Source organism: Corythoichthys intestinalis, chromosome 15 (genome assembly GCF_030265065.1).
Source record: "Corythoichthys intestinalis isolate RoL2023-P3 chromosome 15, ASM3026506v1, whole genome shotgun sequence".
NCBI lineage: Eukaryota > Metazoa > Chordata > Actinopteri > Syngnathiformes > Syngnathidae > Corythoichthys > Corythoichthys intestinalis.
The window spans coordinates 31,354,637-31,378,555 of NC_080409.1; the positions used below are offsets into that span (position 1 = coordinate 31,354,637).

Consider the following 23,919-nt stretch of genomic DNA (forward strand, 5'->3'; position numbering starts at 1 on the left):
ATATATGAAACAGTGCCTCTTTATTTTTTCCCCTCCTCAACTCACTCCAAAATGCATATTTACATGGCATGCCACATCAATACAGGAACTGACTATTGACAATCAATAACAAATAGAATCTGCTCTTGAAGTTAAGGACGAGGGTGTCTTTTAAATCCTTTTAAACAACTTGATGAGTTATACAAGAGGAATGAAGCAACATCCATTAAAAAAATGAACAAAAAACCATTTCCATTTAACCTCTGGCCAACTTGAAAGCATTTACAAAGTGACAGAATGATACATTTCAAGATGTAGTTAAGTATCCGATCCAATTTCAATTTGATAGATACTGGATAAACTTGGAAGGGCAGGCATCATGAAGAGGGAGGGCAAAGGGTATTTAAATTCCGTGGCTGCCATTACCAGCGATAAACGTCCGATACATTGTACCTGGGAGGGCTGGCAGTGAGTGGTCATCACTGTAAATTGCAGCCAATTAGTTAGTTGCTGGTCAAAAGCAATGATGAGTCCAAAACACAGTTTCGTTTTGTGTTGTCCAGCGCCACTGAATACTCTTTCAGAAAAAAGGGGTACTCAAAGAGGATTAAACATTTTAAAATAAATGCAGGGGGGAAAAAAACAAATAAAGGGGGGAAAAGGTTGTCTGGATCAGTATGTCCTCTGGTAAAAAGTCTGTTGTCATACACTCACACCTCTGACAAACTCACGCATACACACACACACTCGTCTTTCACAGCCTCTTCCTCATGCAGTGCGCTGGTCTTCAAATAAGCCCCCTCCTCTTCTTGTAGTCCTCCAGGTTGAGCGATCGGCGGGGAGCGCCGTCTCTCACCGGGAGTGAGATGGAGCTCACTGACAGAGACTGTGCTTCTGAAACATGGCAGAAGGGGAGACCTTAGCACTGGATTCGGTAATGAATGTGATGGTTTGGTGTTAGAACCCCACTCACCTGCATTAGGAACTTGGAGGTCAATCTTTACATCAAAGTCGTGAACTTTGAATAAGTCTTCAGAGAGGTCAGTGGTTGGCTTAGTTACATCTTTGTCCTTTATGTCCATAGGACCCTGCGGTGAATGAGGCACGTGTTATTTACCAGGTTTGATCAAGACACAGGACTGCAGCAGCTTCTCATACAAAATGGAAAGACAACATCTTTATCCTCTACACACAAGCAGAATGAATATTGTTTAGGAATAGAAATAATAATTTTATTTTTATATGTTATAGTGAAGGAAAAAAATGCAAATAAAAGCCAGTAAGTGGCCGTTCACTTTACATTGGGCAGATATTTTATCAATGCCACTACTATTTTAGCCAGTTAAATTTGAGTATGCCAAATTACCCGCCCTTCTTTGTTATGTCATTAATACACATTATCACATGAATCTGTGCAAGATTCCATCAGTGTTTAGGTGCGTGGGTATAACTGACAAAATGGCTGTGCCCATAAACTTTCATTTTTTTGTATTTAAACTAGGGGTGGAATTATCGCACTTTAATAATTAGAATTACAAAAGATTTAAATAATCGCAGGTCGCGTTCCAATCACAGAATTTTTCAACAAGACAGAACCTTTGTCAGTACACAATTTTCCAGGACACCAATTAAACTGACACACATCAGCAGTGTTGTTGTTAACAAAACGGCATGATAACCTTAAGCCAAAATATCACGGTTTCACGGTATTGCAATTACAGCTCTAAAATGTGTTAGAGATATCAGGGTTAAAAAAAAATAAAAATAAAAAATAAAAATAAAAAGAAATTTTTCCATTGAACAGTATATTTATTTTTCCGAAACATTAGCAAATTGGAACATAAGTATAATGTTAACTTAAAATAAAATAAAAAATAATAATAATAACTGAAATATTCCTAATAAAATCAAAATGAAGGAAGTCCTTTAGGTTAGCGTAAACTCGATGACATTATTACCATCAGAACAAAAATAATTGAAATATTATTATCCATAAATAGGCATGTGCCGGTATGAGATTTTGACGGTACGATAACCGTGAGCAAAAATACCGCGGTTTCACGGTATCACGGTATTGCAATTATAGCTCCCAAAAATTTTGAGATGTATGGGTTAAAAAAAAAAAAAAAATTTCCATTGAACAGGATTTTTTTTTTCAGACCATAGTTGCAAATTGGAACATGAATATATTGTTAAAATAAATAAATTATCAATAAAAAAAAAATTGAAATAAAATTAAAATAAATATAACTTATAGACTATACCAGTGCTTCTCAATTATTTTCTGTCACGCCCCCCCAAGGAAGACGTAAATGTTTCGCGCCCCCCCCAAACTCTCTGCCGCCACTGTAAATAGTATCATTTGTCTATAAAATTACTATTATAAATACGCATCTGCCTAACATTGTGTCCTTTTTTTCTAATAAAGAAAAAAAGTAACATAGATCAACTTATAATAAAGTATAACTTTATTATAAACATTGTTTTGTTTGTAACAGAGAAGACTTGATGTGCATCAATTTGCCTGAATTAAAAAAAAAAATTCACATCCAAACTAAAAAAATACACTCAAGGTACATTTTTGACCATTTGATACAGAAAAATAAAATGTAATAAAATCAGTAAATAATACCAAATTAAAATTGATTAGAAACATTCACTCATGAGGACAATGTGCCAAAAAAATTGACCGAAAAAACAAATCTGAATAAAAGGGGGGAAAAGTGTCCTTGGACAGGACAGTTTTTATTTTTGCTGCTCACAGTATTTACCTCCTTTGCAATGATGTGGAGTTATTTTTCAATTAGCATGCTAACAATGCTCACTGGCTTACTGATATAACACTGACAAAGCAGGACGATTGTTGGCAATATACGGCACGTTTTCACTGAAAAAATCAAGCGGCTTAACAATTATTGATTTGGCTTCTTGCTATCTGCTATAATTATTTTTAGACACAGTAAACAGTGGTCTTTCATCATCACCCACTGTATTAAAAGTAAAAGCTAAAAGGCAAACAGCACGAAAAAAAGCGCATTCACGGCGGCCGAGGTAGAACCGTAGGTGAGGGCAGTCGTCGTGACGATCCCAAGCCGAAAATGGCACTTCTCGGGCGGCGACGTGAGAACCGGACAAGACAGTGGGTCGCTGCGTGAGTGAGTCCGGTCGGAAAACGGCTTTCGAAAACGGCGGTGGCACACTGCTCTTCATATCTGTTGTCTGTGTGTGCTGAGTGCTCTTCCTTAGTTCAAAAATACTGCGCGCACTCTGAAAATGAGAGCGCCACTGCCACCTACTGAGTGGATGTGCAAGTACACTTTATTCCAGTACGGCAAAAAAAAAAACAAAAAAAAAACACATAAAACATGTTCCCCGAGGTCACATGCGCCCCCCCCTGGCATTGCTCTGCGCCCCCCCAGGGGGGCGCGCCCCACTATTTGAGAAGTACTGGACTATACTCACAGCCACAGCTCAAGTTGCACAAGATTACATCAAGAACAAAATAATTTCTATAAAGTAAAAACACTTCTGAATAAAAAATTTTAAAATTTATACTGCATGACTTTTTTTGAGGGTGGAAAAGCTTAAGTGAAGTTTCGCCATTTTCAGCCACTGTGTCATCTCTAGTCTACATGATGTCATGCCTTTGTGTTAAAAAGAACATAAGGAATTCATAAGTTAGGTAAAAATGTATAAGTTAGTTAAAATGTCAATATTGTTGTGGAAAGGTTTCATCTAAAAAAAAAAAAAAAAACGCATTGGGAGTGAGACCTCACTTTGATCCAGCGAACGTGGATTTGTGCTTAGGGCAAGATCATCGTTCGCAATTAGCGATCTTTGATGCTATCACTTTTTCCCCTTCATTGAAGCGAATCAAGCTCCTTTTCTCACTCTACGGCTGTAACACTCAACGAAGTTGCTCTCCCAGCTGAGCCTAGGCTAACATTCATCTTTGTAAGCTTTTACTTAGTTTGTATATTGAATTTGAAAGGAAAATGTGTGTTTTGTTTTTGGCGAACTTTTTCCATGGTGCTAATCTGTGGAAGCTACTCACATGGAAAAATCTAATTGTACAACATTTTAAATGTATTCATTTTGTATATTAAACTTACCACCATTTGAGAGCTCAATAAATTGAAGAACAGTACGCCTCATGTTTGGAGTAATTGTTTTTGGGTTAGCTGGCTGTGTAGCCGATAGCTCACTCTCACACACAGCAACAAACGGGAGGGGGTGAGCGCTGCTGCGCCAAGCCGCTTCTGGCTGCATTTTTGACACAAGAAAAATAGCGAATACCGTCCTACGGTCTGACGGAAAATTTTAGTGGTTTTGAAACCGCGACGTTTTCACACCACGGTAAACCGTGAAACCGGTAACCGGCACATGCCTATCCATAAATAGTACGTGTGTATGACTTGTTTCATGTTTACTAGAGGTGGGAATCTTTGGGCACCTAACGATTCGATTACGATTCAGAGGCTCAGATTCAATTATAAATCGATTATTGACCCCCCCCCCCGGCTTTTAATGTGTTGTACATTAGTTCCAAAATTATTCAAAAATCCTCTCAGGCTAAACCAAACTAATATTTCATTATCAAGTTAACTGTTAAAATCAGTAAAAATCAGTAAACCGTTAAAATCAGTCAATTAAATACTGTCCCCATAAAGTCCCCATTCTGAATCAGCAGCTTTAAACTACATTCAATTAATTTAGTGATGTGAATGAACCGTTAAAATTGTTATAATTGCTATCGTTATTCCATAATTTCTCTTCTGTCTACTTTCGACATGTCATAGTTTTAAAACTGTTTCTTCATTTAAAGATGGATTCAAGTCAAGATTTTGCCGATTAAGGTGTATTTCAGATAAAACGTTATTTAGGTTCGCTACAACAGAGCCTTCTAGAGAAGTCTACTGCTTTAAGATGGCGGCTGTTTACAACGCGGCAACTACTAAACGGCAAGTCTGTCATTTCACAGCTACTTCTCTATGTTTTTACGCCGGCGTCGTCTGTCATTTTCCATCTAGTTCTACATATATGTGATATCTATTATAGCCGTATGTGTCCGTATGTTTGTAGCAACTAGCAACTGGGCATTGTTTGAAGCAGCTGTCGGCAGCAGTCAGGTATTATTGTTTTTTTTATCTAGCGGCAGGAGTTGTACATGATATTTACTCTCGGTCCGTTCCTCATTGCGTCCCGAAGACCGCGCTGACAGTGTTTTAGTTCTGCTTTACCTGGTATAATCCAATAATCGGAATTTGGATGTTTGTGAATCATTCTCGAATCTTCCACGGCCGAGTCGCGAATAATCTAAGAATCAGAAATTTCACACGCCTCTAATGTTTACATTATACACACACACTCTTTCTCAACATAGACGTTGCCGGTGGGAAAACACACGTTTTACCACCGCTAGACACACTAAACACGCTGCACTAAAGTCTCGTAGGTGGTGGGAAACGTTCATGATAGTGTTTAATAACCTTCAATTTTGTATAAATGCGAAATCATATTGGAAGTATTGCCTCCTTAGCAGCAACCCTCCGCAAACATGTTTTAAATGTCAGTAGGCCCTCCTCCTCTAAGCCGCGGCCGTCTAACTTTTCTGTAGCCGATGTATTCCCATACCAGCGATTTCGTTTTCTTCGGGGTGGGGGGGTTGGCTTTAAGGAGTTTCACCTCCTCCAGCCATCGTGTGGCACAGCTGACTCACTGACACAGAGCAACAACCGGTGGGGGAGGGTTGGGCCTTGCAGCTGCAAGCGAGGGATTTCTCCCTGCATTTTTGGTACATAAAAAAAAAAAAAGCTAATACCATAGGCACGGTATGACTGAAATGTTTTGCGGTTTTGAAACCGTGATGTTTTCATACCACGGCATACCTTGAAACCGGTAATCGGCACATGTCTACTATAAAGGTAGCAATCTAAAACTTGACTTTCAATATCTAATATTGTTAATTTACGGACTATTTAACAGTACTTGATTAAACTCCAAACTACTCACGCACGGGCTCAAGTACGCTCTGTACTTGATGTGACGCAGGACATCAATGGAAATAGCAGCGATGAAGTAAATTTATTTTCCTTCATTTAATAATTTATATATTTTTTTTGATACCGCAAAATAGTTCAAAACCGCGGACATGTTGGCTTTGAGCCATTAGTGTTAGCCAGACACCATCAGCCAGCATGTTGTTTCTCGCCGTGTTTTGATTGCATCATCACAAGAGGACCAAGGTTCTTCACACTATTCGGTGGTAAGTTCAGTCTTAAAAACAGAAAACCGATAATGCATTTTTAGCTATTTTTGGCACTGAATTTTCAGTCACATCTTTATTAAAAACCTTTACCGACCACGTATTATCTCATTTACACTAAGTGTTGTCTTTCCCTTTAAAAAGGCTTTTCATGATTTTTAAGGTGATATTTCAGACCTGTTTGTTCTTCTCAAGAACGGAAGGATCAGGTGTAGATCCAGAACCGTACTTCTGATTCAGGTGAGCAAGGATGGCGGCGTGCACTGACGGGTCTCTTGCCTTCAGAACCCATGCAAGCAACAGTGTGATGAGTCAATATAAATAAAACTAAATTATATTCATTACCAGTGTTGCAAAACAATTAAAAAAAAAACTTACATTGGACACCATGGTGGGTTTGCATTGTCTCCGAGTGAACGGGTCCATTTGTTGGTTTTTGGCATTTTGCCCTTCAGCCTATAAGAACAAAACATTTTAAATGCGTGTTTTGTTGTTATTTTGGACACATTTCTTCCCACGTGACAAGGTCTCCTACCACTAGAGCTTTTTCCGATTCGACGATGTTCCAGCTTCTGTTCCTCTGATTAATGTAGCTGCACGAGGAACAAGTGTCAAATTTACAGTGAAACCAGCGACACGGTGGCTGAACCTGCATAAGTATTGAAACCTGATGGCGGAGATGTTCTTGGTTCTCTGCCTGTCAAGTGCCTCTGCTCGCTCCTCCAGCTCATTCAACTCGTCCTGGATGACCTTTACTTTGTCGCCATCGCCACTCTCCTCAGCCATGGCCTTCAAGGGGGGAATTGGAAAAAAAAAAGTTAAATCAAGTTTAGTATCTGTTATTATCTTGATTGGCTGCCATTGACAGCGATAGACATCCAATCCATTTGGACTGGCAGTGAATGATCACTGCAAGCCCCTCTCAGTTCAAATGGATTGGACGTCTATCACCATCAATGCCAATTACCGTAATTTTCGGACTACAAACCACTACTTTTTTTTCCTTCATTTTTAATCCTGCGGCCTGTAGTCCAGTGCAGATTATTTGTTGATTTATTTGGGTTTATAAGGAACACTTTATTTGAAAGCAGCATCGAAAGACCATCATTGTTATGACATGGCACTATCATGGCCATTACTGAATGCTTATGACAGATGTCATTAAGTCTCAAATTATGTCACTTCATTTATGTCCCGCTCGACTCTTTTACATCCATTCAAAAGTGAAATAATTTGCCGGATAACACTAAATGACATCTGTTATAAACATTCATTAATGCTCATGACAGTGTCATATCATAATTATGATTGTCTAAAGACAGTCTTATGGCGCCACTGTCAAAAAAAGTGTTACCAAATACCATAACTAGCAAATAATGAAACAACTGGAACAGTAACTGAATAAATAAATAGCACAGAACATGAATTTTGATTGTTATTTACATCTGTGGCGCTACAATGCATGCTAGGAGGCATGTTGGACAACAACAGTGTTAACAGCAGATGGCAGCAGAGGTTGACTGTCTCCCCCAAGAAAGCAGTGATGGCCAAATGAAGCTTCTTAAAACAATGAAGCTTCGCGGCCAATTGGTTCAAAGCTTCAAGGTGGTTTATTTGGTCTTAGGACAGTCGTATGATGCCGCTGTCAAAGTGTTACCGTTTAACATCTTTTGATGTAAATATCCTAGAATACAGTGAGGACAGCTGTGGCTTATAGTCCAGTGCGGCTTATCTATGAACAAATGTCGCTGTCCTGTCAAATTGTGTGGGTGGCGGCGAATAGTCAGGTAGGCCTTATAGTGTGAAAATATGGTAATGAGTAAATTGTCAATAATGGTTATGATTAGTGTTGTACAGATACAGATATTAGTATCGGAAGGGGCCCCAATACGGCACTAAAATGAAGGCATCGGTTCAAGTGAGTATGCAGTAATTTAGTATTTATAAAAAATATATGTTTTCAATATATTTTTTAAAAACGTGGGATCGGTACAGTATCGGCATCAGTCGATACCACATAGCCAGGTATCGGAATCTGGAGCAAAAAATTGTATTATTGCTAATAACATATATCGGGATGAGAAACAAAGTTGAGCTGTGCATTTACGCCTCTAATGTCCCATCAAACATGATTTCTTTACCTTATCTTTAAGCAACTGAGTTTTCTTCATGGCATAGTTTGGTGGTGCTTTCCGGAATCTGTCCTTCTCTTTGACAATCTGTTTTGGAGAGACAAGGCGATGGTGGTTTTAGTTTTGCGAGAGGCTCATTAATGATCGAGAGTGCCCAAAAACACTGACATCCTCTATGTCTTTGTCATTGAACTTGTAATTCATGGCTTCTTTGATGGACTGCTCCTTTTTGGTGATTTCGTCCAACGTTGGCACTTGCATGCCAGCAACAATCATCTGCATGTGAGAAAATCAGGGTGAGAATGAAGCAGACATCTTAGTAGTGGTGGTGGCGGTGGCTGTCGTTTTGTCCTTACTGCTCAAGTCCACTCACCGCCTCTTTCCACTTCATGAACTCGTTCTCGGTAAACTCCTGATTGGAGACAAACTCCAGCCTGAAGACGCGCATGTCGCCGCCGTGCCTGAGGAATACAATAAGGAACAGGTCATGTACAACAACTGAGCACTTATAAGATCGAAAACAATTCAGCCAATATATCAAACAAGATGTAAATGCTGCCTGGTTATCTTGGCAGATAGCGAACAGATCCTCAAAAGAACCAGAGGATGGTTCTCAAGCTGATGACAGTTCAGGTAAACTGTGAAACTTGATACACTTCGCATTCCTGTGTCCCGAATACCTGTTAGCTTAATGCTTGTATACTATGGAAGACATTAGAGCCGTCCCGACTAATCGTTGGTTTCAAGATAGTCGATGACGTAAATGCGTCAACGAGCACAATATCACGTCGACGTTTAAAGGAGAGTTAAAAAACATATATATATATATGCGTGGAAAGTTGAGAATGGTGGACACTCGGGATGCAAGCGGCGAGAGCGGCACAAAGCGCAAAAAGCAGACCAGAGTGGCCAAAGCATGGATTTATTTTAACGAAACAAAGGAGGGTGTCACTTGTGTGCAGTCTCTGCAATGCCGAGCTTGCATACCACGTCAGCCAGTCACCCAGGTATAATTTTGGAAGACGACAGGAGACAACAAGCTGGCGGATCGTAAGTCCATATAACTACATTTTTTACTGAAGTTGCCTTTCTGTGCGTCGTACGATGGAGTATTAGGGCTAATGTAGCTGAATAACCAGCTACATACTTTACGTAGCGTATTTCGGCCTCCGTTAAAATCAACAATATATAAAGCATCCTGTATTTTAGACTTGGTTTTACAAATAAAACAATCATTATTTTGCTTCATTTTCATTAAATTATAATCAATAGATGAATTTATATGCTTTGTCATACCTCCCAGTTAAGGTACATGTATGTAAACTGCGTAGAGGCTCACAGCTAAATTACCCCTACGCAATAGACTTTTATTTCTAGCAACAACAGTAAGACTTTAATCTCGTAGTTGTTTTTTAAATTTATTTATTTGGCCCCAATATTCTGTCGTAGCGTCGCATCAACCTGCATCATTAAACTTGTACACGTACTTCACTCCAGTGATACATGAGATTTATGTATCTACTCTGCTGGCGTTCACTCTATAGCTGAGAACAATATACCGTAATTTTCGCACTGTAAGGTGCACCTGACTATAAGCCACCACCCACCAAATTTGACAAGAAAATGGCATTTGTTCATAGACAAGCCGCACTGGACTATAAGCCGAAGATGTCCTCACGGTATTATGGGATATTTACAACAAAAATAATAACCGGTAACACTTTGTCTGACAGCGGCATCATATGACTGTCATAAGACCAAATGAACCACCGTGAAGCTTTTAACCAATTGGCTGCAAAGCTTCATTGCTTCAAGAAGCTTCATTTGGCCATCGCTGCTCCGTTGTGGGAGAAGTCAACCTCTGCTCCCACCTGCTGTCAACACTGTTGTTGCCCAAAATGCTTCTTAGCATGCAGTGCAGCGCTACAGATGTAAAAAAAAACAATCAAAATTCATGTTTTGTGCTAATTATTTCTTCAGTTACTGTTCTAGTTGTTTCATTAATTGCAACGGTATTTGACTGTCACAATTGTGACATGACACTGTCATAAGCAATAATGAATGCTCATGGATGTAAAAGATCTAAGCTGGACATAAATGGATTGCTGACATAATTTATCAGATGACATTTAATGACTTATGCCATAAGCATTCAGTAATGCCCATGATAGTGTCATGTCATAATTATGACAGTCTTATGATGCCGCTGTCACATAAAATGTTACCTGTTAACACAAATAAATCAACAAATAAGCCGCACTGGACTGGACGATAAGCCGCAGGATTCAAAATGAAGGAACAAAGTAGCGGATTATAGTCCGAAAATTACGGTACACATACCACAAAAAGATGTTTTGAATTCTGTTGGAAAACTGAAGTCACAGGGTTCTGAATCTGTTTACATTCCATTCTTGTGCACTAGTTAATGCCATCAGCATTTCACCTCAATGTTTAATTGTGATTTATTAGTTATTTATGTGTTTATTTGTACTTTAAAAATTAAGAGTTCCAAAATGTTTTTGTGAATTAATAATCGTCAGCAAAAAATTGAGTTGCAAAAAAATATATATAATAATAAAAAGGTAGTGAAAAAATTATTAGACTAGTCAACTAATCATTAAAAAAAACTCTTTTGGGACAGCCTTAGAAGACAGCATACCATGCTTTTCTGCAAAGTGCCACGCTATTAGTTTTTGTAAAGTCCTTGCATTGTTGACTGAATGTTATATTTGTGACTATTTTACCTACCGTAATTGTAGTCCTTTGTTCGTCCGCGTTGTGCCCAGTTGGTAAACCTTTGCCGTCTCTACCACGTCCGTAATTTCAGCAACCTTAATACACACACAAAACCGTCAATTGGTAAAAGGCCTGAGGGTTAATTGTCTTTTTTTTTTTTTTTACCCTGTAGACTGGTTTACTGCTGCTGTTCCCTATGCCGATTCTGACAAAGCAACCGGTGACGGTTTTGGCAAAGAAGGGCATGTGACACCAGCGCTCCAGCTTGTGTCTGGACAGGCGGATCCGATTAAGCTCATCGGGCAACGACACGGGTTGTGATTTAGGCGGCGTTTCTTCTTTTCTGTCAAACGAAGACAGTCATGCTTAATCAACACGCTTGGCTCTGCGAGCATGTTGGAAATGAGACTCACTCGTCGTCATCGTCGAACGAGGACGAGCGTGAACTCCTGTCGCTTTTGACAGACGACTTGTCATCGTCTTCCTCCTCTTCCTCTTCTTCGTCGTCGGAGTACACCTCGCTGGTCTTCAGGGGCTGGCGTTTGGCCAAGAGTTCTGCTGCTTGGCGAACCAAAAGGAGCGTCAATGCTACACGCGCACAAACGGAGAAATATACATAGGTGTCGTTCGGACCGGTCTTGTTCTTTTTCTTCTCTCGCTCAGCTTTTAATTCTTCCATGGCCTGAGACTTTTTGTCAAGTTTCTCATCACGCTTGGACCGACGCTCCTTGTTATGTGACATCACCTAGAGATGCAACATTTTAATAAGCCTTATCCCATTAAAGAGCAAGTCACTTTTTGATAGTTAAAAAAAAAAAAAAAAAAACATTTTAACGAATAAATAAATTGTAAGGACATAATATGTTAAAAATGTATAAGATTGAAATCAATAAAATAGAAAATATGGGAAATACAGGCTATGGCAACAAATAACATGATTTTTTTTCCTCCATAGATTTTAACTTATTGCCTGCCTTTGACCATGATTGACGTCCAATTAATTCATAAAAAATAAAAATATTATTAAATGGGGGCTAGCATTAATTATTCGCTGCAAAATCTCTCCCAGTCAAAATGGATTGGACGTCTAAAGCCGTCAATGGCAGCCAATAAATTCAATGAGTGACTCACCACTTGTGTATCTTGAACCTGAGATGACTTGCGTTTTTCTTGCTCTTCCTCTTGCTTCTTCTTCTTCTCCTCTTTCTCTTTCTTCTTCGCCGTCTTCAGCTTCTTCTTGATTTCAAACCTTTTCCAAACAAATGTCAAGTTCTCGAACAAAGTTTCTTCATGCAAACGTATGCCGGCTGGTGTCTCACCGTCTTTTGAGCACCTCTCGCTTCTCTATCCTGTTAAAAAGCTCCTGCTCACGTTCCTTCTCTGTCATCTGTTCCAACCGCGCTCGATCCTCAGCATCGCCCATCAGGTCGTCGTCGTAACCGTCCCGGAAGACGTCGTCCTCTGATGAGTCCGAGTCCGAGCTGGACGAGGAGCTGTTGCTCTCCGAGTCGGACACTTCGCCTGAGAGAGACTTGGACTGTCAGCTAATTTTTCTTTTTGAAAATCACTGGCTACCTTAGACATACTAAAATGACTCAAATCAGTTTAAAAAATTTGAAAATTGACAAAACAATATCATGAATGGAAGTGTAAGGGTTACTCTGGCATTTTTTTCACTTTTTAATTTTAACATTTGGAATGTACAACTGAACAAAACCCTAAGCCAGGGGTCGGGAACCAATGAATCGCGACCCAGATCAGGCTCTTTTGACAGCTGCATCTGGTTCGCAGACAAATCTTTAATTATCAAAAAAAAAAAAAAAGGTTTCGTTATACTCCTTTGCCTGCATTCCCAAGGGGCCGGTGTTCTGTTTCAATATGACCAGCATTGCCAATTTAGTGCAGAAGAATAGAGAGAGAGAGAGAGAGAGTTGCGCGGGAGTGCTGTGTTAAGTGGCTGGGTGTCCCCCACTGGTTTTTGTTTGTGTTAATACAGTCGCCGATAAAAAGCCATCCGTCACGTCTATGTGGTTTTATACATTACGCCATCTCCCCGAAGGAAGAACTGGACGTAGAAGCGACGACGAACAAGCCACAGAAATCTCCGGTCCACTTTCAACTACGTTTCGGAGTTGGGAGCACCGCAATATTAAACAGTTCAGATTGGTAACAGCGCATTTCGTGAAACAGCGACGGTCACCGGCGACTAGAAAGCTGGCTTGCAGTAATCTTAGTGGCAAACATACATGTCGTTGTATCTATTTATCTATCTATCAATCACATAAGCAATGCAGATAAGGCAGAGACTGTTCTAGTGGGGTTGCCATAGTTTGCTGCCGAAAGTAGCGGCCAATGTGCGTATACGCGTGAGATCAGCAAGTAAAGTTCCCTCATTTTCAATTTCATTTTCCGCGTTGTCAGCTAATTTGAGAAACCCTTTTGAGAAAATGGCAAAAAGAAAACAAGACGGGGAGTATCGCCCTTTAAGCGGGACATAAGGATATAAATGTGGCACCGTTTTTTTTCTCTCGCTTCAGAAGAGTCAACAGACATAAGCAACTTGTCTCAGTTCAGCGTGATTGCAAGGTTTTAAATAGGAAAGGGACAGGTTTTATTCAAGAACTTAACTGAGTTTGCTAGAGAAAGAAATCTAAAGATGGATAAACTTGTTTCGGTGTGCACTGATGATGCTCCGTGCATGGTGGGGAAAAACATGATTTGTGGCGGTTCTTTGTGAACATGAAAAGTGACTCACCCTAAGTTTCTCAACGAATGCGTGAAGCTTAACCCCACCTAGTATCAACCAGACTACAAACCAATCAGCAAAACCATGCAACACCAGAAGTCGCATTAATGGTAAGAAATACTCATCATTGATTAGCAACAGCATAACAATGTTATTAAAAAGAATTCAGACACTTATTGTACTTTAAAGGTATTGAAATTACATAAAATGCACACATTAACTTGTATTTTTAGTTTTAAACATATTGTATGGCTCTCACGGAATTAGTTAAAGTATCAATTAAATTATGAATTAATTAAATTATCAACCAGACTACAAACGAATCAGCAAAACCATGCAGCACCAGAAGTCGTGTTAATGGAAAGAAATACTCATCATTGATTAGCAAAAACATAATAATGTTATCAAAAAGAATTCAGAGACTTATTGTACTTTAAAGGTGTTGAAATTACATAAAATGTACACATTACTTGTATTTTTAGTTTTAAACATATTGTATGGCTCTCACAGAATTACATTTAAAAATTTGTGGTGTTCATGGCTCTCTCAGCCAAAAAGGTTCCCAACCCCTGCCCTAAGCAAAAATCCAAATATAAATGCTGAATACACCAAAGTCACTACTCGCTGACACAAACCTTATGATTAATTTATCTTAATACTAATTTTCACGGATGTCCCCGATCCGATCAATTGATCGAAAATCAGGCCTATCGCACAAAAGGATCAGGTTTTTAATTAGGGGGAGAAAAATTATATATGTATATTTTAAAGGGCTAAAATCCAGAAATACAATGACATTGTCAAAAGAAACAAAAATATATACATTTAATCCGCAACACTTGCGGAAAATTGCGGAAGAGGAAGCATTGTAACATGTTTGGAACTTTGTTCAAATAAAGATGAAAAAAGCTGTTTACGGTATAGGACCGGGACTCTGACGGACTTGGACTCTGACTCTGTTGCAAAAATATGTGATCGGGACATCTCTACTAACTATTGGGCAGACAAAAGTTTTTTTTTTTCCCCCTGGTAATTCAAGAAACAATTTCACTGGAAAAAAAGTGATTATTTCATTTAAAAATGTGATTAACTATTTAATGTTTGAAAATTTGTAGAAAAATATTGTGCAAGAGAGTCGATTTTTCCCCCCGCAGAGGTGTTATAGAAACTGTCAACAAAATTACATTATTTTCAAATTAGGCGTAAACATTTTTTTAAAAGAAAGTATTGCTAAGATAAATACACTTCTTAAAGTGTATGGTTATTAGAAAAAAAAAAAACATTTGGATTTTGGGGGGGGGCAGCAAAACCAACAAATAGCTAGTTTTTATTCCTTAACCTTTCAAAAACATTTTAATTTTCAGAGAGGTGATCTCACAAAAAGTCAACACTTTTCAGCATCGTCCATAATATTCAAGTCATAAAAATGTCATCTCTCATTAGGATGTGGTCAACGTACCCTCTTCTGGTGCGGAGCTCTCCCCCGTGCTGTCTCCATCAGAGCTTCCAGACGCTGTCGACTTATGAAGCTTCTTCTTGGTGGCGTTTTTCTTCTCGGGACCTTTACCTTGTTTCACCTTCTTTTTGCCTTTGGTGCCCCCGACTGTCCACTAAAACAACACCATGTGGCAAAAGAATTTCACAACCGGAGGTCTGGTTCGTCACATACAAAAAAATGGGCTGTCCTACCTCGTCGTCACTGTCTGATGTCTCGGAATCGGTGGACGCTGCTGGTTTGCTCACCGGTTCCTCCTGCTCACCAGAATCTACCCGCTTTCTCTTAGCCAATGACAGCAGCTCCTAGAAGAAACGGTAAACCAGTCAGGCAGTGGAACAACACGTGGCCACAATACATGTCCAATCCATTTGAACTGGGGCGATATGGCAATATAAGTTCTGTATCATTAAAAATCCATTCTTCTGTCGCAATCATCAATTTTTATAAGAAATTATTTATTAAAAATAATAATAATAATAACAACTGTATTAAAACTCCATATTTTCAAATCAATGATACAGAAGGCCAATACTATACAAGCAAATGAGGGGTGTCATAAGTCACTACACGGCACAAACATATGGTGCTTAAATTAAAAAATGTTTAATGAAATTTTAATATCATGCGATGGCCACTACTACAAAATTAGGGGGAAAAATAGCCACTAACAAAGACAATAAATGTAAATATTAATTCTTTAAGTCAATAGGGCATGCTGGAAATTCCGGCATCAATTAATCTTGGTCAGCAAGCACAGCCTCACTACCCCTCTGAACCCGTGTGGTTACCGATTCATTTAAAACAAGTAAAAACATAGTGATCCACAAAATACCAAGACCAGTAACTTACACAGAACACAAACAACCCAATTTGTTACATTATCAATATTATTTAATCAATCATGTTATGCTCACTTAACAAATTCACTGCTTGATAGTGACAGACATCAAATCCAGTTCAACTGTTATGACTGGAACTGAATGATCATGAACATTAAAGCTAGTAGAACAGTAGTAAGATTGTTGATTCATTTCCTTAGTTTGTGTACCGGTCAATATAAAAGCAGGTAATTATTAGAGCAACTCTGGTTTGTCCATATCCGTCAATAACAGCCAGCGAGTTAATATCTTTCTCAACTGTGTGCAATCACATTAATATCCTTCTCCTGAAGTGATACATAAATGCATGAGTGAAATAAACTTTTTAGCATTTTACCACTCACGTGGACTAGTAGATATCTTTAAATTTGTGCAAAAATGTGTATGATACTTTACCATTTACATTAGATATTTCTATTTTGCAACATTACTTTATGCATTTCATATTTGTGACTAGGCATGTGCCAGTTACCGGGTTCAAGGTTTACCATGGTATAAGAACGTCATGGTTTCAAAACCAATAAAATTTTCCGTCATACCGTACTATTTTTTATGTCCCAAAAATGCAGCTAGAGATGGCTTGGAGCGGCACCGTTCATCCCTGCCCCTCCAGTTGTTGCTCTGTTCTGTGTCTGTCGGTCACACTACACCTGAGCTTTTTCCCCCCTCAAAAAAGACAGTCTCTAGTATGGTATTAGTATTAGGTATTAGTATTTCAGCTACCAAAAAGAAACAGACGGCTGCGGCTTAGAGGGGGAAGGACATCCGACGTGAAGGTAACACTTCCAACATGAGTTCACATTTACGTGACCTCATTCGTCACTTTACACAAAATTTAAAGTGCTTGTGACACGAAAAAGCATGTTTATTTCATAATACACGCGGTATTTTATGCTCCTGAATGATATGGACCGCTTGGATGTGTGTGGAAGCGATCGCTATATTTATTTAGTTTTTTGAATCCCGCGCCAGGAAAATGAGTGACTTCCGGCTTCGGTCTCGCATTGAGGAGGAGGGCGCTGTGACGTGTACGGTAGAAGACGTCCTCTTCACGCTACAGTGTACTGTTGTGTATGAGGACGAAGGATTCAGCTGATTTTGCGGATTAATACTTTTATTTTTTGCATCACGCCAGCCAAACGGCTGCAGAAAAATCATTCTGTATGCGGGAGAGGCGTATGCGCCTTTTTGGAGTTTCAAAAGGTTCCCATTCACCGTGGATATTTACTGTGGGACCATTGGACTTATAAGGAAGTGAGTAAACATCTTGTTTTGTATTATGTCAAATACGAATACAGTGATTACAAAGTAAACACTATAAAATTCCTTTAAATAAAGGACTACTTACGTTTGATCATTGATAGGCATGTAAAAAGCTATCCTCACGCTCATTAGCAGTTAGCTGTTAGCACGTTAGCTACACAACAATTCCAGCCACCCTCCTCCAGGGAACGAACTGTAAATTGCTCTCCGCCGGGCGGTTTGCCGATCCGCAAAGAAACTCGACAACCGGGTCGTCATGTCAAATAATCCAGGCTAGTTATGTGTGATTTTCCACTTCGAAGACTTTGAAACATCCCTCGGTTCGGGTTAGCATGTCGGCTAGCTGTCACTCCTTCTGGTCTGTTTACATTCTCCGAAGCCGGGGAAGGGAAATGACATATGTCCGATTTAGGTGTCATAAAATATCGTTCGGCAGGTGTGACAGTAAAGGTAAAGTCAACTGTTTTGACCATTATGGAGTAATTTTGCCATGTCGTCTTGAATAAATGGATTTTTATTATTTTATATTCCATTTAGCACAAGTTATTTGTCATGACCATGCCATTTATTTAGCAATTGGGGAAAGTACTTGGGTAAAAAGAATATCCTGTAAAAATATTGAAGTAAAGAGACAGAAACAATGACATTTTGCCGCTCTCTTCGTCGCGTTTTCCTCATTGTGAATAGTTCCCCCTCGACGGGCTGACTGGTCCTTCTCAAGCCATTTATATAGCTATTGGGGAAAAATACTTGGATAAAAAGAATATCCTGTAAAAATATTGAAGTAAAGAGACAGAAACAATGACATTTTGCCGCTCTCTTCATCGCGTTTTCCTCATTGTGAATAGTTCCCCCTCGACGGGCTGACTGGTCCTTCTCAAGCCATTTATATAGCTATTGGGGAAAATACTTGGATAAAAAGAATATCCTGTAAAAATATTGGGAGTAGAGAGACTGAAACAATGACATTTTGCAGCTCTCTTCGTCTCGTTTTCCTCGTTCTGAACAATTCCCCCTCAATGGGCTGAATAGTAAAACCGATGAGCCTAGTCTACCGCTGACGTCATCCACCTGTTGGGGACGCTAAAGCCCTATAATTGTAGGCGTGGCTAACCGGCAGATTAAAAGACTAATTTCTCGTCATCTGCGCTTTGCTAAATTGTTGTATATGGTCGAATCGTCTCAAAATATGATTCTAATTCACATAATAATGCCATTTAAGACTTTTTTTCTGGTGTCGTATGCTCTTTAAGGCAAGTAAACGCTGTCATGAACGTTTCCCACCAGCTATGTAAGTTCACTCCAGTGTACTTCATGTGTCTAGCGATGGTAAAACAAATACTATAATGTACACTTGTTAACGAGACAGATAATGTGGCTAGTTAGTGTGCCAAGACGGCTAACTAGTTTCCGCTCGACCATTAGCCTACTTTTGTATAGTCCTCCGCTATTGCAAACATCTGATCACAATAACATTTTCATAATACGGTCTGTGGTATTTTTTCTCTCTGATGACTTTCTGTGTTGAGAGAAGGTGTGTGTGTGTGGGGGGAGGGGGTATAATGTGTAAATAATAGGCGTGTAACGGTACACAAAAATCTCGGTTCGGTACGTACCTCGGTTTTGAGGTCACGGTTCAGTTCATTTTCGGTACAGTAAGAAAACAAAATGCAAAATATAAATGTGCAAGTTGTTTATTACACACCTTTGTGCTTTCAACAATAGGAACATTAGCCTATACACAGCTAGAACTCTGCTCATAAAGTAGCGGGTATTTAAAGATAATCCAACAACAATTTGCCTCTCAGACCCTGCGTATTGGTCAGCTTTCTTTCCGAAAGAAAGAAGAAAAAAGAAGTCCTGCGCTGAAGAGAAAAGCAATCCCAATGACAAAGATTTTAACATGTATTTTACAAATGAAATGCCTCAATGAATCTTTTTTTCTTCTTCTTATGAACGGTTTTCAAAAGCTTTATTGGTGGATTTTCTCAAGTTAAAGCGCCACACAGAAATTAATAAATTTAATTGTGTAAGCAGAATCTGTGTACTATACTTATTATTTAATTACAGGTGTTTTAGTTCATTTCAATTTATTTTATCTAAATGGGCTCTTATTTATTATATTATGCATTTATATTTTACAAATGTGATGTAGTATTCATTTATATTGTATATTTTATTTTGTACAGTATACCTTTAGTTCCTATGTGAATATTATTTCCTACTTGTTTTGTTATGGTAGGAGGGTTTTGTATTGAACACAGGGCCGTTCTTTTCGCGTGCGTCGTGTTGAGCCGCTTCTGGGACGCGTCTATGGCTGATTGACTTCAACGCCCGCGTTTCACTGCGTTTTCGCGGCGGCCACGTTGTCGTGCCGTTGACGTTTCTGCGTTATACTGTCCTATCATGTTGGTCCTCATTATAGTAGAGAAGATGGAGTAAATATAATCTTCACAAAGAAACTGTAACCCGATCGACTCAAAGCCTCGAAAAGTAAGGGTTACATTACGTCAGAAACTTGTTAGGTGCGCCTCCGTTCCGAACTAAGCACCACGTACCGAAACCGTTCAATACAAATACATGTACCGTTACACCCTTAGTAAATAATAATATGAGTCATACACACGCACTCAGTCTCCGTTAATATTCAACCAATTAATATTAATAGTGGTATATTAACCCAGAAAAATTGAACATACTCACATTGCTGAATCATAATTTGGACTAAGAGAGAAATATGTAGCAAATGAGCAAGTCTTGAAAAATGTTGCGATGGAGCTTTAAAGTCAGTGACGTGCCTCCAATATATAAATGTATTTTATTTAGAAGTGTCTTTACCTTTTTATGGAAAGTATTTTTGTTCTTATGTTTAGCAACTTGAACTGTGGCAGTTCTGTTATTGTGACAATTTGTTATTTATTTTTTGTTATTTATTTTAACATGTTATTAATGTTGATGTTCCAATTTTCAAATATGTTGTGAAAAATTAAAAAATCTTGTTCAACTGAATTTTTTTTTAACCCATACATTTCAAAATAACACATTTTAGAGCTATGATTGCAATACCGTGATACCGTGAAACCGCGGTATTCTTGCTTAAGGTTATCACACCGTCAAAATCTCATATTGGCACATGCCTATTTGTGACAGGTCTATTTAATATCAATTCACAATAATGGGCTGGCAGCCCTCCCAAGTCAAACGGATTGGACGTCTATTGCAGTCAAAGGCAACGAATGACTTAAGAGCAAATTAGTACAAGATCAGTGGCCTATACTACGAACCGAGTTCAACCTCCCCAGAAGTAATCCAGTTTACCAGCGGGTAACCGGAGTTGACAAAACCTGGTTGTCTAGTTTGTGATCAATCGGTGCTACGACGCTGATTATGAGGTTGATTAGTCGAACCTGTGTCAACCCAGTCAGAGTTACTGCGCGTTCACATAAAAGGGGGCGGAGAGCAGAGTCAAACACTACTTGTGACGATGGCACGGGCATCTTACTTCACAGAGGAGGAATGCGCGATGATTAAAATCCACCCTCACCGCGAAATCCAACACCGATTCGGCGAGTTGAGCGCGACGGGTCTGTTGACAGCGAATTTACAGATCGTGTGATTTGTGAATGCGTCAATATGCCAGTTTACTTATGTCCATGAAAAGAAATAAAGCCTGCTGTCAGGACAATAAAAGAAGATTTGGTACGTTAACAGTAAGAAATCATTTATCGCGCATCACCACATGAAGCAGGATGATTGTATGTTTAGTCTCCTTGACTGTATGAATACGTATGTTCTTTTTTTTAGTTTGGGCCTAAAAAATCCAGCTCGACCCGACCCGAGTCCGATCAATCAACTTGATTTGCTGGCCCAAGCCCAACCCCCCCTCCCAAAATTTTATGTTATATTTGTGAGGACTCAGGAGAAGAAGAAAATGCGGGGATGCCATGCGTTGTTGCGTAAATTAAAGCCCGTCTTTTGTAACGAATTTTCGCTGACAAACAAGACTGTAAGATGCATATTCAATAAACATTTATATCTTTTATATTTGTGCGTCTGTCCTATCAGTGGATTTGACAATTTAATCTCTTCGAGTTGGCAGAAAAAAACGCAAGTTTTCTCAATGTTTAAATAGTCTACATATTTCTATGATTATTATAAATATTTACACAACGAAATAACGCTGGAAAGTCTGTTAAATATATTTCTTGTATGAGAGCAAAGCTCCGCATTCGTTTACATTCAGCGATTTCAACAATCAATTTGAAGCGTTTCCATACCCCACTCCGAATCGCACGGCATACAGTGTTCTTACGCAGATATTCAGCATCACCGATGGACTCATGGAATACATATATTGTTCCTGGCAAAAGAGCGCACGGACAGGCACACAAGCTGCGCGGTTGTGAGGGCCTGACTCGGCGGGTTACATTAGTGACGTCCGCCTCGATCAGTTGGAACAGGTAAAGAATTTCCTCACTTGAAAATATGTCTTTCATGGAGAACATCTTCCGGGTACGCCAGCGAATTTTGGCGGTCCCGAAATACCCGTGCCCTCCGGAGAGAGCCCCTCACAATCCGTGCGCCAATGTCGTATGGGTCGTCCAAGTACGCTGTCATTGTCAGGAGGACACGTCCGCGGAGGGGTGCTGTTTAAATAGAGCGTGGTTAATTGGAATCCTGATGTTAAGCAAGATCTAACTCTGACACGACCAGGTTTGGCGTGTGGCGTGTGTTGCCATGGCAACACTTCTCGGTTCCAACATATCCACCTTTCGTAGTCTCGCATAGCCGCGAACTTACGTCGCACGTGATAAAGTTACTCTCGAAGTTACCCTGCTAAGCCAGAAAACCGGCTTCGTAGTATAGGCCACAGTACTGTGGGACCCCCAAAAAGTTATACTACAACGCGACTAGGTTCTGCTGCTAGTCGGCGCACACTACACACAGTGCTACCAAACTTCAGATTTTCCTTTCGTCTTTTAAATTCAGTAGATTTGACAAATCATCATGTGTACCAGCTCTTACTTGAGACTTGCACGTATGTGATTTGATCCCATCTCTTATCAAGGATATGGAATGAAAACTCAAACGATCATCCATGGTTCAATTTTACGCTGAGATGCTTTTGCAATAACATAAAAAAAAGACGATTGAAAACGGAGCTTTGTATGGTTACGACTCGAGTCAACTCGCTCGCTGTTGTTTGACAACAACGCACCAAAATAGCACGTCAGTGACGTCACTGGGCGATAAGGTCTGCTATTTAAGACGAGCACTAGCAGTAGTCGAACACAGCACCCTGAGCGTGTCATGTTTAACGCAACCTACACAGGCTGGATAAACGCTTAATACAAACTGTATTTTATAACCAAATATCACCACTCGGTAACGTTCAACCTTAGCTTTAGCATCATTGAGCTAGCACTGCTCTTCTTTTGACACGCGAGTGGATTTGTTCAAATGTGTACAACCTAATAGTGAATGTGTCAAATCAGTAACAATTTAGTTCACTTTGTGGCTTCGGTGTGCAGGAATTTTAACATAAATAGCATACTTTCGATCCCTCCCTTCTCAGAGCGAGGCCAGATGAGCTAACTACTAGCACACATTGGTGTCTCATCAATAGTGTTGCCAACTTTGCACGGGCAGTCACCTGATCTAAATTGTCATCGCTGGCGCTGTCTTCAGAGTCCGAGTCAATAACGACGCGACCTTTCCGCTTCTTGACGTTCACCATGGTTACAACGTGCAAAGTGGGCCAAGCTAAACTGCTAAAAGCACCACAACCGCGGTGAAGTCGCCTTATGTTGGTAAGCACGCGCAAATGAGCATGCGCGCAGGTAATGACGTCACATTTGCCACTAAATATGAAAATGTGGAACTAAGGAATTCAGCTTTTGAAGACTGAATAAATGTACGACTAAGAAGCTTGTTGTACTTTCCAAGAGTAAAAAGAATGATGAGCACCAGTTATTTTTGGTCTTTGTTTTTCTGCCTTTACACAAAACTTGCACATACTGTAGGTGGTGGTAATGCTACTTCAAATACGCGATAAAAAAAAAACACACACACACACACAAGACAAAACATAGCATTGAGGTTTGAATGTCAACTAGCTAAACATTTAAAATATATATTAAAACGCATAGTATTAACTTCATTTTTTTATTCCCGTCCTGAATCAACTAAATACACAGATATAAATGATGGAACCGTTTTGATCAGTGAACGCACCTTTACGGACAAAAATAATTGGTGCACACGTCGACCGAAGATATTTTATATTTCTTTTTTTTTTTTTTTTTAAGTCAATAGATTGCAAACAATGAGACAAAAAATGTAAAATCAAACAATATAATGTTTTTAATTTATGATAAGAATAAACTAATTACACTGATTTCGGGAACCTTTGCCTTCAGTGA

The 23,919-nt window shown here is 39.3% G+C and overlaps 1 protein-coding gene across 1 annotated transcript; it reads right to left on the reverse strand.

Annotated features, from left to right (window-relative positions):
* On the reverse strand, nt 1-23,317 carry rtf1 (RTF1 homolog, Paf1/RNA polymerase II complex component). The gene is made up of 18 exons (XM_057860365.1): nt 23,151-23,317; nt 15,548-15,658; nt 15,318-15,468; nt 12,432-12,633; nt 12,244-12,361; nt 11,746-11,857; nt 11,526-11,670; nt 11,278-11,455; nt 11,125-11,207; nt 8,750-8,837; nt 8,545-8,652; nt 8,386-8,463; nt 6,912-7,033; nt 6,780-6,837; nt 6,623-6,700; nt 6,422-6,523; nt 953-1,067; nt 1-873 (listed from the first exon to the last, which is right to left on the reverse strand). The coding sequence occupies exons 1-18, from the start codon at nt 23,232-23,234 to the stop codon at nt 767-769; spliced, it is 2,040 nt and encodes a 679-aa protein (XP_057716348.1). The 5' UTR covers nt 23,235-23,317; the 3' UTR covers nt 1-766.
* Between the last annotated feature and the right edge of the window lie 602 nt (nt 23,318-23,919).

What these genes read in the sequence shown, in the direction of transcription:
- rtf1 (XM_057860365.1), bottom strand. Translation starts at nt 23,234, where the DNA reads ATGGTGAACGTCAAGAAGCGGAAAGGTCGCGTCGTTATTGACTCGGAC. An exon ending in AACAAAGGACTACAATTACG is followed by an intron (nt 8,838 to 11,124) that starts GTAGGTAAAATA and finishes TGTATTCCTCAG; the next exon opens with GCACGGCGGCGACATGCGCG. An exon ending in AATCGGAAAAAGCTCTAGTG is followed by an intron (nt 6,701 to 6,779) that starts GTAGGAGACCTT and finishes TTGTTCTTATAG; the next exon opens with GCTGAAGGGCAAAATGCCAA.